Source organism: Cladophialophora psammophila (assembly GCF_000585535.1).
Source record: "Cladophialophora psammophila CBS 110553 chromosome Unknown aczJe-supercont1.3, whole genome shotgun sequence".
In the NCBI taxonomy this organism is placed as follows: Eukaryota; Fungi; Ascomycota; class Eurotiomycetes; order Chaetothyriales; family Herpotrichiellaceae; genus Cladophialophora; species Cladophialophora psammophila.
The window spans coordinates 1-15,970 of NW_006912924.1; the positions used below are offsets into that span (position 1 = coordinate 1).

General features: G+C 45.7%; 7 protein-coding genes across 7 annotated transcripts; 3 read left to right on the forward strand and 4 right to left on the reverse strand.

Annotated features, from left to right (window-relative positions):
• Positions 1 to 5,455: 5,455 nt before the first annotated feature.
• On the forward strand, positions 5,456 to 5,680 carry A1O5_02191 (uncharacterized protein; the record flags this gene model as incomplete). The annotated part of the gene is made up of 1 exon (XM_007742807.1): positions 5,456 to 5,680. The coding sequence occupies one exon, from the start codon at positions 5,456 to 5,458 to the stop codon at positions 5,678 to 5,680; it is 225 nt and encodes a 74-aa protein (XP_007740997.1).
• Positions 5,681 to 6,121: 441 nt separating this feature from the next.
• A1O5_02192 (uncharacterized protein) lies at positions 6,122 to 6,463 on the reverse strand (the record flags this gene model as incomplete). The annotated part of the gene is made up of 1 exon (XM_007742808.1): positions 6,122 to 6,463. A coding segment is annotated over one exon (342 nt), but the record flags the coding sequence as incomplete, so codon positions are not given.
• A 1,931-nt stretch (positions 6,464 to 8,394) lies between these two features.
• On the reverse strand, positions 8,395 to 8,628 carry A1O5_02193 (homogentisate 1,2-dioxygenase; the record flags this gene model as incomplete). The annotated part of the gene is made up of 1 exon (XM_007742809.1): positions 8,395 to 8,628. A coding segment is annotated over one exon (234 nt), but the record flags the coding sequence as incomplete, so codon positions are not given.
• Positions 8,629 to 8,676: 48 nt separating this feature from the next.
• A1O5_02194 (homogentisate 1,2-dioxygenase) lies at positions 8,677 to 9,076 on the reverse strand (the record flags this gene model as incomplete). The annotated part of the gene is made up of 2 exons (XM_007742810.1): positions 8,677 to 8,955; positions 9,007 to 9,076. Coding segments are annotated over 2 exons (347 nt in total), but the record flags the coding sequence as incomplete, so codon positions are not given.
• Positions 9,077 to 9,485: 409 nt separating this feature from the next.
• A1O5_02195 (fumarylacetoacetase) lies at positions 9,486 to 10,859 on the forward strand (the record flags this gene model as incomplete). The annotated part of the gene is made up of 2 exons (XM_007742811.1): positions 9,486 to 10,437; positions 10,501 to 10,859. 2 exons carry the CDS (start codon positions 9,486 to 9,488, stop codon positions 10,857 to 10,859), a joined length of 1,311 nt encoding a protein of 436 aa, XP_007741001.1.
• A 371-nt stretch (positions 10,860 to 11,230) lies between these two features.
• On the reverse strand, positions 11,231 to 13,050 carry A1O5_02196 (phenylacetate 2-hydroxylase; the record flags this gene model as incomplete). The annotated part of the gene is made up of 4 exons (XM_007742812.1): positions 11,231 to 11,614; positions 11,679 to 12,001; positions 12,063 to 12,702; positions 12,772 to 13,050. 4 exons carry the CDS (start codon positions 13,048 to 13,050, stop codon positions 11,231 to 11,233), a joined length of 1,626 nt encoding a protein of 541 aa, XP_007741002.1.
• A 595-nt stretch (positions 13,051 to 13,645) lies between these two features.
• A1O5_02197 (uncharacterized protein) lies at positions 13,646 to 14,510 on the forward strand (the record flags this gene model as incomplete). The annotated part of the gene is made up of 2 exons (XM_007742813.1): positions 13,646 to 14,080; positions 14,139 to 14,510. The coding sequence occupies 2 exons, from the start codon at positions 13,646 to 13,648 to the stop codon at positions 14,508 to 14,510; spliced, it is 807 nt and encodes a 268-aa protein (XP_007741003.1).
• Between the last annotated feature and the right edge of the window lie 1,460 nt (positions 14,511 to 15,970).

The window sequence follows — 15,970 nt, forward strand, 5'->3', positions numbered from 1 at the left end:
CTTAACTGTGGACACTTATTGTCTATATAAAGACCTTTACCCTCCCTAGGTAGATAGTTATCTACAAGTTCTTTAATAGTCACTTACCTACCTATAAAGTTTACGATCTATATGAGCCTTACTATCTATACATTAGATAGTTCTCTAAGTCCTTCCAACAATCTATATTAATATTATACTTATAATTCCTTATAAACGATAATTACGTAGATATTTTCTTTTAGAAGATCTCGTTAAACTCGCTTAGAAAGCTCTATAGACGCGGATTAATCTATATTAATTAAGATACGTTAGCTTTCGTAGATATATACGATTAGTCGAGTTCTACTTAGATAATATATATTACGCTAACGACGTTAAATAATTTAGTATTCGTAGAGCTTTTCTCTACTTAACTTTCTCGATGGCGACGACGGTTACGATTAGTTACGTTAAGATATATAGTTAAATCGTAAGTAGTTATAGTATATAATACTCGCTTAATTTATCTTATATCGTAATAATTAGCTTTACTTAGTCGATTACGAAGTTAGTTCATCGTAGCTAGTCGTATCCGAGAATAATTTTAAAATCTAAAAGATCGAAAATTTATACGATAATTCGAGATTTATACTATTTCATTCGTAGCGTAACTAAGATACTTTCGAATACTTTAGCGAATACTTCGTTCGCGACTTTAACTTAGTCTATATCGTTATTTCGTTTCTCGACTATAAGCGAAGCTTTATAAACGAATATATTCGAGATATATTATCGGTCGGCGCCGAAGTCGATTAGAATACGAATTCTATACGGTGTGCTCCGCTCTATAACTATTCTCTATATTAAGTATATCGATATTTATTTAAAGCGTATTATATTAATAACGAATATAAGATCGTATTATCGTAATTTCTCGTATTCGTTTAAAAGACTTAAAAGAATTTATTTTAAAATAATTTTCATTATTTCTAAACTACGTTTTTTTCCGAAAATACGATCTTAGAGAGTTTACGACTTCTAGAGCGAGATCGCGAAGAATCTCGATCGCGATTTCTTACGGAGCTTCGACTATTATTTCGTTCTTAAGTCGGCGTACTAAGACGTACGTCTACGCGAATATATAGTTCGACTAGACGAGCGATTCTTTTCGCTCCGTTATATATAGTTACGTACTTAGTACTCTACGGATTCATACTCGAAGTAAATATCGTTATCTTTATACTATACTCGTTATTCCTCGATATTTTTCATAAAATAAGTACTTAAGAAGAACTCTTATCGCGTATCTCTACGAGAGTTTCCGAATACGATATAAGCGTAGTGAGTAAATTCGAATCTTATTATATTACTACGTTTAATACGTTTCGCGATCTCGATTTAATAGTATCGATTAGTCTAAGCTACGTATACTTCTAAGAATAATACGTTATATTATAAGTTCTTAATTATTTTTAGTCGTAATTCTATATTAAGATTTATACGAAACTACTTCTTAATATTCTTATTAAACTTAAACGAAATAATTCGTAAGCTAATATAAACGAGTTTAGTAACGTATTAATGAACGTTCTAATTATTCTAAATTATTACGTTCTATTTATCTCTTAGACGTAATTATTTATTAGCGCTCTTAAAGATTCGTCGAAGTTAGTCGTAATAGATATTAAAGATAGTTAAGAAGTATCGATAAATTTTAAAGAGACGATATATCTTTTTCGTAAGATAAGAGAATAACTATACGATCTTTTCTCGTTTATCGGCTTATTATCTACGAACGTTATAAAAGTTAACTTAGTTTACGAGATTACGTAAGTAATCGTTAAGCTTACCGTTCGAGAGGTCTTCGTCGTACGATTTCGGCTTCTTTAGTTTAGATTCGTCGCCGCGGTGTACGCGTTAACCGACGTTATTCTATATTATTACGAAGTTTTCTAAAGCTATAGCTAAATAATTTATTTACGATTAACTATTAATCTAAGTCTAAGCTAAAGTTTATAGGATAGTAGTTTAGTTAGATTAAGTAGATTAAATATTATTACTTATAATTATAAATAGTTATAATCGTTCGTAACTATTCGAAGTATTTAATGATAAATAATTCTTTATATAAATATCTATTTCTTAATATTTTTCTTTTCTTATCTTAAATCTCGATCTTCGAACGCTAAGTATCGTAACGTTTCGTAAGTTTTCGTAAAAATTTTAGTTATCGTAACTATATATAGTTATCTTATTTCTCGGTCTATAGCGTTATCGTTTCTAATTAATCGACGATGTATCGGGTAATTCGTAACTAGATTCGATAGATATAAGCTTTTTTCTTTTTAGTTAGTCTCCGTTCTAATATATAGTTTCTTAATAATTAAAGTCGATTTTTTAACTTTTTTATTACTACTAAGTAAGCTTTTTATATATTTTTAATACGTTATAAGAGCTTACGAAGACGAAAGTTCTTCTCGAATTAATAGTAATCATCGATAATAACGTATCGAGAAGAAAAAAGAAATAGTTTCGAAGAACGACGATACTTCTATCTTCTCTTTAACTTAAGTTCTCGTACTATAGAGTTAAGAATCGTAAGAGTTCGTAATCTCGACTTTTTAAAGTTATAAAACGAAGTACTTCGCTTCTATAGAGTGTCGTTTAAAGAATTATAAATAGCGTAGCCTTAAGGCGGTTACCTCGAGGCTTCGCCGTCGTTCCCTTAAGTCCGTAACTAGTTGTAAGATTACGTACTAATGGAATAAGCGTTGCTACTGAACTGGGACGAGGCTACTAGCCATGGGCATCAACTCGTACGGCGGTGGGCATAGCCTCTTCCTAACACGCACCCTCAACCAAAGGGAGTTCTCTCTGTTGGTAACTTGATTGATTGATTGATTGTCCATTCTATAAATGATAGCCCCCCGAGAACTATGTAAGAAGAACCCTAGTCTAGTGTCGACGCCCCAGCCAATCATAAAGCTACCCACCACTTGAAACTTCTCCCATTACACTACTAACTGTGAAATGAAGTGTAAAAGTGTATTCGACTATTCTCAATCTATCTGGTCGGGGAGGCTGCTTTTATAGCTATAATTACTAGCGTCTTGGCGTATTTCACACCGCGATGACTATCACGTATCAGCTGAACTTGAGGCTATTCGCGTCAGGCGAAACCACCACGCTACTGATAGAGTCGGAATGACCTTCAAGTGGATACTGACTCTTCACCCTTCTATAAATGAGGAACCGGTTAAAAATTCTTCTAACGGGTCATCAGCACGGACATAAGCGTGTGCCTGGCCCAGCACTGCATTCGTCATGGCCATTGGACCAGGCTAATAAATTCCTTGCTGAATTAATACCTCTCCTTATTGAGGACATCTCATCCCTCAAGGAACACCGCAACCCTGTCCAGAACAATATTGCCTTCGTGTTCGAACCACTTTTGGATCATGAGACCCCAATTCTTACTAGGTGACACAGAGCATGAATAACGCCGAGCCGTCGAATGAATGTATGCACCGTAAACTGTGAGTGTCGACACTGTGCAGGTCCTTCGGCTTGGTTGCTTGACAACGGCAGAGGATCGGGACGAATTATGTTGCCAGGCCAAGTTTCAGTACTCGCGCGGCTATGCTGTGATAGGTCGGCGGTTGCACCTAGCTGTTTGCGCTTTCACTTTACCCAAAAAGGCACGGCTGAGTTTGAGATTTCGGAGCCATTGCTTTCCTGCGCGCTTCTAGGTTTCAGGAATAGTTTCACTGAGTGACCGATGTTCAAACCAGTCTGATTCGTATCGCATTGCGCCGGAACTTGCTAACATTCCAACATGGGATAATTCACCAGATTACGCTGCCGAGGTATGCAAATCACTTGGATTTCTTTTAAAGCTAAACTCAGTGAGCTTCTTGTGAACATTCTCATCCTCGTTCTCATTCTCAACCATTCATTATCGACCTGAGCGAGTATCCGAAGGAAACTGTCACTATACTCTCAGCGAGGCCGAGACGCCGATGGGCACCTGGCAACCACATTCAGGGGTTGATCACATCATCCCACATGTTGCTCGAAGCTGAAAGCTAACAAGACACTAGAACTCAACCCGAGAAGACGAAACCAACACCTCCACAAAATTCACCGAACATGGGAAGTCTTGCATCATGAGCGAACCAATACAGCAGAATCGTAGATACGATTCCATGGATTGCTCACACCTGGGGCCAGACGAGGTCCAAAAATCTCTACAGGAACTGTTCTGGGTTCTTGCAAACGCTCAAGACGATCAAATAAGCGACCTGTTCCTGAATATTCGCAATGGAGCGTCATTCAAGGAGATTCAATCGCATATTAGTGAAATCTGTGGAAGCATTACCAGTCCTAAGAGCAAGAATCAATGATAGCAGCAGAGATGAAGGCGCTCCCTTGCCTGGCGCTGTATCAAGGCTGAAGAGCAACATCCACCATTGGCAGTTCAAATGCAAAGTCCTTCATCCAAATCTCCATATCATCCGTACGTTTAACGACCAGTCCGGACGGGATACGCCGCAGACAAATCGATGTCAAATCCGCTTCTCGAATGATTTCTTCGGTGAACGTCTGACACGGGGTTCGTTGCTGGAGATGTGGTGCTTTTCTTTTAAGTATCTTCATGCACCTGGTTCCAGAGTACAATAGCTTTCTGCATTCACTGTCTTTCATGGTGTTTGCTCCCACAATCTCCTGCGATTCTGGTGTCCAAACTGCGGCCGCATGTGCTTCAATCGTGGATTGCGCAGCACAATACGTACTGTCCTCTAGATATTGTACATCTCGTTGGTATTTCCAGTAGTCTTCTTTTGCGAAGAAAGCGAAGCCCATGGGAGCCTATCTCATAAGTAGAGGTGCAGAAGTGCTCAAAGTAGCGGAAAGAGAACGGCCGAATCCTGGTGTGGAAAATGTTTGTCCAAGGTAGTCTGCAGTATTGCTCTCTCGCATAAATCCGACTGCAAGTCGAACATAGCATTATCCTCACGGCTTCCCAAATGTGTTCAATGACAGCCGCGCTCCCGGTTTTCGTAAGTGGCGGCCTTGCATATGAACCTTATGCCTGTTGTTCGTCTAGGAATACGCAGTCACATCCGAATTGTTAAGAGCGTGGTGATTAGCTGTATGTCTGAAAGATATCGTAATTTTGCACTCGCGCTTCATGGTTCTTGAAGTGCATTCTGTCCACGAAGGACGACGGCAGAAGCTTGACATTCAGAGTCCGGGCACGGGATATCATCATTTTCCTTTAAATTGTTTCAGTCGAGCTCGCCACCAGGCACTGATATCCTGAAATATTAAAGCCGCGTGGGCAAAAGCGAGTCTTGTCCTCTTTAACCCAACCCGCGTTCTGCAAGACCTCCAGCGACCCGAAAACAATCATGTATCCAACCAGGTTGAACTGATCCAGACTAATGTTCCTGCCACTGAAGTTCCCTTAGCCACGCCCGTGACTGCTGAAAAAATGGCCTTCTTGCGAGAAAAGCTGGAGGAAGAAACACAGTCTCTTGGGCAAGACTGCAAATTTCGTCTCCAAAAAGCATTCAACGCCGCAGAAAGACTATTTGCAATATTGGGCGAAGAGAACCGATTGCTGTTTGAGCAGAATAATGAGAAAGTCTCTCGAACGTCCATCAAATGCACGGTGGTCGGCAATGCCAAGATCATGAGTTACGACGACATAAGTTGAAGCACAACGGAGGCGTGAAGGCAGAGAAATAGCATCGCAGAAGCAGCCGCTGTGTAGTTGTCAAAGTCATCTATCAAAGAGATCAATTGCAAGAACGGAGACAGTAGTCACGGAGATGGACAAGGGACAGCGGGAAATTGAGGCTTTGGGATTGACGAATTTCTGTTCTATCTTACATTTTCCACGATGATTGACTCGTCTATTTGTCTTTAGGATTATCAGAGTAGACAGGTGTAGCTACAATACTATAATGAGAAATTCCCTATATTCTCACAGTCCGCGTCTGGTGCTTCACCAGTTGAATCGCTTGGTCAACGCAATTGTACGCTTTGCCCATAATGAAAGAATGTCTTCCTGCCACGTTCATAGAGACACATGTTCCGTTGAGAGTAAGTTAGTAACTACGTACTAAGAACCAGGCGGGCTATTCTCGAAAAGTTCGAGCCATTCCTCAGAAGCCACACGATCATGGTGGTCGTGGTCAAGCACTCTTTGGCGGATCTCCACAACATGTCTCAACATTTCCAAGGCTGTAGAATGCTGGCCGATCCTCCAGAAGATAATGGCCAGATTGTGCTGCGACGCCAATCGCGAGGGATGATCCTCAGCCAGCGTCTGCCCTTCAATCCGCACCACCTCCTCCAACAGTGTCACCGCCTTCTTCACCTGTCTATTCGCCTGATTTGCGATTGCCAGCGCGTGCTGCGAGGCCAGTCGCGAGGGATGATCCTCCGCCAGGGTCTGCCTGCTAATCCCCACCACCTCCTTTAGCAGTGTCACCGCTGGATTGCGATCAATGACAAGTTTACGCCGGATACCCACCAGTTATGCCGTCTAATCTTTGGATGCTGGTTCGTTAGCTGCCTTCCCTCCGTCACCTTCTTCGCACGCCTCCCCTTTTAGACCGACCCCTATGAACGCTGCACAATCTGGGCAAGTGAGTACGGCCACGAGAAGGTGGTGCAGACACTCCTCGATCGTGGAGCGGATTTCAATGCTCAAGGAGGGCTCTATGGCAATGCGCTCCAAGCAGCATCAGAGGGTGGTCACGAGAAGGTGGTGCAGCTGCTGCGTGACAAGAAGTTGTGAAATTAATTGTCTTAGTAAGTTCTACTACACCCTTGAAACACGAGAAGTCTCTGTAGTATTGATTTATAATGAAGGCTTCAAACTTTACTAGCCACACCCTCTCCTACATATAATAACGGCAAAGGACCAAGATCACGTGCAGGTTCCTTCTCGAGTCGACAAGGAGATAGGGTGTACCAATGCACGTGCTTGAGGCGAGTGAGAATCCTATGGCGGTTTTGGGGGCGTTTGCGACTGCCCTGTTACTACAGCTTTGCGTACTACCATACCTGGGCTGGTCCTCGGCTGTTTGTCGGTCAGGGACCGAAGTACCTGATAGCGGGTACTCGGTGGCACGAGATATTAACACTGGCCCTAGACGGCGGGGGCGATGGTTGAGAGATGTAACTAATCTTTAATTGGGAAACGCGCAGAGCGTAAAAGGCAAGTTGCGCCAGTGTCACTATGGTTGACCGAGATTCCATTATTCACGAGGTAGAAAAACAAATTTCGCTGGGGCATCGGGAAGACACTGAACGCACTATGGAAATGCTGTGGTCAAATTCTCCTTTGCATACAGTAACCGTTCTCCTTACAGCGAAAACGATCCCTAAAGAGGGCCCATTCCGGCTCTACCATGATCTGTGGTTCTAGCTTACCTCGTCGGACATAAATGTTTCTCGAGGGCCCCCTTTTAGGCTCTCACATTCCATTCACTTCCAGAGAAAACGGTACCGTATTGTACTTACGGACTTACTATTGGCTCCCAAATCGATAACCCTTTTGAGAGAAGGTAATGGCCTATTTCTGGTCCCCTCCGAAAGAGAGGATATCAGGGCCACGATAAATCTTTGATACCAGCGGGCGATCGCCGCCGTCGATGCGAAAGATATCTCCTAGGCTTACGTCGCACATAAGAGATGATGTCTTTAGTATCCGTAGCTCATCCGACTCTGTAAGCTTTTAAAAAGCGAGATAAAAGAGAAGAAAGTGTTAAAAAAAAGACTGATGAGCGAAGAGCGAACGAGAATTTCGAAAAACGTAAACGTAGTCTCCTTAAAAAATATAATGAGACTATTAAATTATATAACGTAGATCTATATATCGTTATTCGCCGGAAGAAAAAGTATACCGTATATTCGAGTTATTTCGTTTTCACTTAGTCTTCTTATTAAGAAGATATAGTGAGCTTTTACTCTTTATATTTTACGTTCTAATTAAATATATTGTAACAAGGCAAGGTGGCTGTGCTGTGATGGGCTGTGCTGGGCTGGTAGAGCGGTGACAGGGTGAAAAAGTTGTCTAGTCACATGTCAAACCTAAATGGGCTGGCAGAGAGGGAGTGCGGAACAGTTTACAATGCTGGCAGTGTGCCATTCATTACAGTTTGAGCAGAGTATCATGAATTCTATGGTTTTTGACGCCGTCTACCTAATTCCTGAGAGTGTTTTGTCAGTCCTGTCCTGTTCCTCGATGCTGCCGCTGTGCTAGGTGTTCGTAGCCCTAGCCGCTGCCCCTCTGGGTGGTGTTGGTGGTGTTGTTGTCAGTATCAACCAGAAACGCGTTCTCGATTCCCGATCTGCTGGACAGGCCTCTGTGCGTTGTTGCACATGCACGCCGAACCCTGAAGTGCTCTGTTACAGTACAAGCTCCTCTCTGGAGGCCGTGTCAAACGCTGCAGGTTCTGGCCCATGACTGCTCAAACAATTGTTCAGGCTGGCTATATAAGAACTCTGGATCAGACCCTTGAACTCGCTCATACAGTTGCGATGATAGAACGGGGGATGACAGGCGTCTTCGGCCACGAGCCAACGAGTCGGGAAAATGAGAAAGTCCGCGACGGTGGTCCCGGGATGGGTATTGGACGTCGCGGTTAAGATAAGTCCAAGTTCCAGAAGCTGGAAGTGCCCATTATGGGTCTCCAGTGCGAAGCCCCTGATCCAGTCAACATCCGTGCAAACGTCGAAAGGATTCCATCGGAGCTGACCGAAATGTAAATCAATGTTGTTTCCATGCTGTTGTCACAGGGCACAGCATCGAACGTGGCGTGAGATGCTGATGGAATAATGCAATAAACCCATGTCTGTTGATTCTCCCATCGTGGTGCGGCGAGTGATGTTCCTAAGCCCTTCTCAGCATATAAACCGTGGGGACTTTTTTGAGGTATGTTTTGTCCGATGAGCAACGCTCTTGGGATTGCCTCCGTTCTGGCCCAGAGAGTCAGCATTATTACATTCATTATCCCGGTTTGACACCACCCATCTACATTGGCAAGGAAACCAGTCTGAACGGATATATCTCTGGTATCTCGAAATTTGTGAAAGGCGTCATGATTCCCGATCAAGAGCCATCAGCAACGATGCTCGTGTGCCTTGGTCCAAAGTCAGAAGAAGGAAGATCCGGTTTTTTTTTTCGCTTTTGACCGAGCACACCACGAAAAGTCCACCCAGACCATCAGCCGGACTTGATATTGCGTCAATATTACTCATCCCCGAAGGCATTTAGCAAGATATGCGCTTTGGTTGGCCTGCTTTCGTCTAATTTCACCGGAACAAAGAGGTCGCAAAGAGCATCCGCCGGAAAACCCGGGTCTGGATTTCTTGATCGACTAATAGCACTTTTCTGAGTCGAAAGTCGCAACATCGTTAGATAGGATGGATGCAAGCTCGGCATTGCATCTTAAGAGTCAGTGTATATCAATACGAGTGTTCAGATATAGCATTCAACAACAAGAGTCATGGCGAATCATGACAGCTGGCTGGATATTCCCAAGGGTTCGCACTTTTCGCGGGCAAACATACCGTTCGGAATCATTACAACTTCATCTTCAGTCGAGAAGCACGCGGCAATCGCTATCGGAGACCATGTCCTGGACTTGCATGAGTTTGCGCGCCACCAGGGCTTCATGGAACTTCAAGACTTCCCTGCTACTCATATTGCAACCTTCTCGCAGCCCAGCCTGAACGATTTTGCCGCACTTGGTCAGGATGTCCACACCAAAGTGCGTAGGTACTTGCAAAATGTCTTTGCAAAGGAAACCCCCTTCCCTGGTGTTCTAAGAGACAATACCGAAACCCAACGCGCGAGTCTCTTTTGGAGAGATCAAGTCACACTACACCTACCCATGAAGATTGGAGGGTACACCGATTTCTTTGCCGGCAAGAACCACGCATACAACTGTGGGTGCATATTCAGGGACCCCAACAAGGCCCTGCAACCCAACTATCTCCATTTGCCTGTGGCCTACAACTCACGAGCCTCATCAGTCGTGCTTTCGGATACAGGTATACATCGGCCCCTGGGACAATTCTTGGACAACCCGTCTGCAACCGAGTCAAGCTTTGGACTCTGTCGTCGGCTTGACATTGAGCTCGAGTTGGGTGCGCTACTATGCAAGGGAAACCAGCTTGGGGAGCCCATCGACGTAAATGAGGCAGAAAAACACATCTTTGGCCTTGTTCTACTGAATGACTGGTCCGCTCGGGACATACAAGCCTGGGAGGCAGTTCCCTTGGGCCCTTTTAACGCCAAAACTTTCGCAACCACCATCAGTGCTTGGGTTGTGCTGAAAGACGCCCTGGACACGTTTCGTACTCCCGGAATGTTGAATGAGACGAAGCTGCACCCCTATCTGCGGGAAGCGCTCAAGGAGAATGTTTACGACATGAATTTAGAAGTTGAGTTGACAAGTAGGTCGAACCCCGTGCCCGGCCTTTTTGGTGGATTCAAATACTGACAAGCACTCCCTCAAGCAACTAATGGTGAAACGGCAACTTTATCACGCACAAATGGTCGCAATCTCGTGTACTCTTTCGCGCAGATGATTGCTCACCACACAATAGGAGGCTGCCCTCTGGAAGTGGGTGATCTCATCGGGTCAGGGACAATCAGCGGCGCAGAGCCCGGAACTCTAGGCTCCTTGCTCGAGGCTTCCCATGGAGGGAAATTGAGTTATGATGTATCTCCCACGATTAAGCGTACTTTCTTGGAGGATGGCGATCGTGTCACCATTCGAGGCTGGTGTGGGGGTGACCATTCGGAGATGGTAGGGTTTGGTGAGTGCTCAGGAACTATTCTACCAGCGCCCAAGCCGTTATGGTTGGACACCTGACAGACAGAATTTCAACCTAGAGCTCGCATCCTTAGTTATCATAAACGAGCTGAGAGTGCTAACGCATAAGCCAAAGAAATAACAGAGAGGTGTGATTATTGTCTCTTGCCCGCCCACCCGCCCCAATGTAGAGGAACCAAGGCTTGATGCCACCGGGTCAACCGGGATGCTTGCGGGTCTAGAAGCCTGAAGCGACGTCTGTGACGGACCTAATTGCCTAGGGTAATCCAGTTCAATCTTGGAAAAATGGAGCCTGTCTAAATCTAGAGAATATGTCCAGATATTCTGGCTGATCGAGTCTGAGCTATCACTTCCGACAGAGAACGCAGCATGTACAAACGCCTCAAAATAATATTCGACAGACTAATAAACTATCCATCGATGTGCTTTGTCGCGTTCTCGGTTTCCTCGAACCACTTCTCAAGACACGCGTCGTCTCGCACGCGAAACCCGATCTTAAATGCCTTTGGCTCAATGGACAGTCCCGATGGGTTGGCGTTGCACTCGAGGGGACCCGTCAAGATCGGTCTTTGGCCTGGGTCGGTGGCAGGCAGCACTTCGAATGCAAGAAGCATGCGTATAAATGTGACATACATCTCCCTGTACGCCAAATGCGATCCTGTACACATGCGCGAGCCCGCTCCGAAGGCAAAGTGTTCCGTCCCTGACCCTTCTGCAATGTCCAGGAATCGCTCGGGGCTGAATTCTTGGGGACACTTGAAACGATCAGGATCAAAGTCCGCCGCCCAAGCGTTCTTATTGACACAAATACATGTCAGCACACCATGAGAATTCTAGTAGCATTTTGATCACACGTACCATAAGGAATGTAGTACCAGCAGGAATGATCGCACCTTGCCACACGACGTCTTTGATGCTTAGGCGGGGCAGAGACATGGGGATGACGGTCCAAAAGCGGAGCACCTCTTTGCAAAAGGCTTTCACATACTCGCATTTTTCGTCCTCGAGGCACTTTGCCCAGGCCTTTCCTTGTCCATATACCTTGTGAACGTCGTCGAGGAGTCTTTTCTGAAGCAAGGCACCTTGGGGGCCTGAAAGAATGGCAATACCGAGTAAAAGACAAGCGGGCGTGGTGTCGAGGCCCCCTGCGATCATCGTCACACAGAGCGATTTTATTTCTGCTGTATCACATATATTAGCAGATGTATGAGATGAGAAACCTTGTGGCAACAGATTACTTACCATGGGTGAGCTTGCATTCGGGATCTTGCAGGACTTTGCCTGTGATACAGGAAACATGATGTCCCATTGCAATCCTGTCCTTGAGCTTCTGCAACAAGTATTCGAGATACACATCCCGCCGGCGCCGAAGATCTGATGCTTCGTTGGTTCTTCTGGAAAAAAACCTCAACAACGGTACAAAGTCCTGCCAGTTGTTGCTTGTGCTCCGGAGGGTGCTAATTCCGCGTTCCACAGTGATGATCTCTCGCAAGAGCTCGTTGTCAACGGAGCCATCGATGCGAAATCCATAGCCAAGAGTCAAGCTGAGGTTGAGAGCAAGTCGTTGAAACAACGGATAAGGGTCGAGATCCACCTGGGCTTCAGTGTTACCTAGTTGCTGCACCAGTTCTTTGATACTGACACAGGATTCCAAGTCAACAAGAGGCATGTAGCCGACAACAGACGGCCGATTCAATGCAGCCGCAGCAACTTTCCGTCGTCGCTTACAAGACTCGTCCCATGGGGAGGTTCCGATGGTGAAGCCTTGCGAAGATGAAAGAACGTTATGAAATGTGTGCAATGTAGGCCGAGATATCAGACTAGATTGGTTGTTGATCCAGAGTTGCTTGATCGACTCGAAGCTGTTTGCAACAACGAATCGCTGAGACTAGATTAATCACCGGCGCGATGTTCACCGTATGAGAGGACTTGCCTTATTTCCCAATCTGACCTGGAATACGGGCCCATACTTCTTTGACAACTCTGCTAAACGTCGTGGCTGCTCCGTACCTAGCTGGAGGAGGTTCCCCACTATTGGGAGGCCTGGAACAGAAGGAAGATGGTGAATAAAAGGTACATCTGTCCGATCAGACAGCCAGAGAACAAAAACAATAAGTGCGCCGCAAATGAACACCCAACTTGAGAATGTGGTCAAGCGGTCGGCTAATGGAAGCATCGCTCGGAATTTGCCTGCTGTCACCGGGAGCACCTCTGGAATCTTGTCATTCATAACTGGTAGAAATAAGCAACCTTGGCTCGTTACTCTTCCATAGGATATTGGCACCGCGAGGCTTTTGAAGAATCAAAGTTCAAGCACTGGACTGCACACCGGCAGGTCCGATAAAAGGATCTTGCGGACCAAACTGAACTATTTCGTGAAGCACCAGTGGATTGCCCTCGCATACACGGGATATCCGGCGGCATTGCCCCAAGGAATGCCAGTCAGGTGGTCCGGCAAGTCGTACCCTTGGGTCCGAACCTTTTCCGTTTGCTCCCATTAGTTCGCCCGTCTTTTCATAATCCAGGAATTATAAACCAACACCCTCGGTTATTATACACAGTGGTGGTTTCGGATAATTGGTCCGACTTGATCGATTGACTGACACCGAGAACCAATTAAGTTACGGGAATACAGTTATTCCGCTCCGGTATGAGGAGAAGTAAGTAACTAGCGAGCTAAGTACTGGGATTCTTTGCCCATCGTATATTTTACGCAAGTACCCCTTCATCGACTCTGGAAGCCTTCAATTCCGAAACAACTAACCGCACGTCTTAGGCGGAGTTGACCTATCTGATCCAAAGACTTTCCTAATGTGATTGTAACCATGTCAAACCCTTCGATCATCTTTATCCCTGGCTCTTACGTTCTATTGCCGGTCTATCAACCACTCTTTGATGCCGTCTCTGAGGCAGGCTACGAGATCAAAGGCATCCATCCGCCTACCGTCGGACTAAGCAGCCGACAAGGCAGAGAGAGCCCGGCACCTTCCATGTACGACGATGCGGCGGTGATTGCACAGGCAGCTGAGAAACTTGCCGACCAGGGCAAAGACGTGATTCTTATGGGCCACTCGTATGCTGGTATCCCGATGTCCCAAAGCACAAAGGGACTGGGAAAGGAGGAGAGGAGGGCGCAAGGAAAACCCGGAGGGATCGTCCAGCTCGCTTTCATATCCTGCCTTGTCCCTGCAATTGGAAGCTCTGCTGCTTCTCTATTGGGTAGGTTCCCGAACGAGAAAAGGCCCTTGGTGTCCATTGACGTGAGTGTTTTAGCCAATCGATGCCTGCCCCTCGTCTATGTCTGACCATGATCCCTAGGAAGATGGGTGGATGTTAATGGAGGATCCAGAGGCGACCGCTAGAATGATTTGTCAAGAGCTGCCTCCTAAGGAGGGCGAGGCTATTGTCACAGGCTTTGCAAAGCATTCTGCGCAGAGTTTCGGCAACCAGCTAACACACGCTGGATACAAGGACATTCCAGTCTCATACTTATTGTGTGAGGAAGACTTGGCGGGCCCTCCTGATTTTCAAAGAGAAATGATCGCTATGATTGCTGAAGCGAGTGGTCGGAAGGTTGATGTCACAAGTATCAAGGCGGGCCATTGCCCCAATTTGACCGCAAAGGATGAGACAATCGAATGGGTTCTGAATGTTGTTAGGAAGGCAGAAGAGAGCCGGCCAACTGTTTAAATACTAGCAGCTCTTTGCCGTAACAGATCGGGCAGGGAGACTCGGCTGTGGGCAGCGTGTCACCGAAGTCGAGGAGGACTTCGCTAGATGGGCGGGTAATACTGTAATTATTGCGCCAGAGGCAGGATGGGAGGTGTAACCGATTGCTAAGGGGGCTTAATTTAGCCTTGATTGTGTTGCTCAGGGACCTCTCAGTGGTGGTGTTGCCGTTTCTGCAAAGGATTTAAGCGGATTCGCTGTTGTACAAAATCTCTGGTTCGGTCGCTGTACAGACTCATTCCTAGTTCAGATTTTTGCTCAACGCCAAAGCTTGCTAAACCGTACCTTATAAAGAGCCAGAGAAACAGTGTTAGCATTCTTCATATGCAAGGTCATGCTAGATTTTCCAATGCGGCTTGTTGCAGCATGTTGGTTTAATAGTTTCTCGGCTTCGTCGGTATTAGTGGTAATAGGGCTGATCAGGGCTGATGCAGTAGCTTGGCACGAAATCATGTGACAGGCACCAGGTGCAGGTTTGCGAGGGCTTGGCACCCGAGATCCCGAGCTGCACGTCACTACCCCAGTACTGGGTACCTCGTATTGCTCGTACCAAGCCAAGGCAAGCCAAAGGTTGTACCCAGTACTGAGTACCAGGTTCTCGGTAGTGATTAGTTAACGGATCCCCAGCGGCTTCGTTTACAGACCTCCCCAAGGATGGCCTGAAGTTCTTATCGCATAATAAATAACTCTGCAACATCTCCACACTCAGTTCTAAGCCGACTTTAATGTTTATTCAGATCTAGACCTCATAGGATACTGCGTAATAAGCACAAAGGCGCGTATTTCGATTGATCTTCGCCTGGAACCCTGTGTCTAATGCCTGAAACCTGGTGAAGGGCTTTGCTGCGTAAGCGCCATATTTAACTCCATCCCCAAACTTTGTGCGCTGATGCTCCAAAGAGATTTTGCGAAGCGGGTGAAGAGATCCCACAATAAGGTGAGATCGGGATGTAAAACTTGCCAGGTCCGGCGCGTGAAATGGTGCGTTCCTTCTTAAAGTCCATTCCTCTGTAGTAAAACCCTCTTCTCAATCGGCTCTACTGATGCCGGCGCTCGCTGACGGACCCTCTCAGTGTTGAACGAAAACCACAGTTTCGACGCTGTGTTTCTGCGGCAAGAATCTGTGGCGGCTATGCAGATGACCCCAAACCTTGGATATTCGATCCATTGGTCGACCGTGCCAATCGTTACTGTGAAGATGAAATTTCGATTATTCAATTAGAAGGACCTGTGTCTAAGATTCCACCATTCACCAGCATGCTGGTTCCTCCATCCAAGACTCGGGAAGATCAAAATGCCCTGCAATACTGGCTGGCCATGACCAAAGATTAACCTGAGGGCGCAGGTAGTCCTGTTCACCCCGCCTTTGGGACTTACATTCCACAAGCAGCTTGGCACCATGATGCAGTTAGACACGGTCT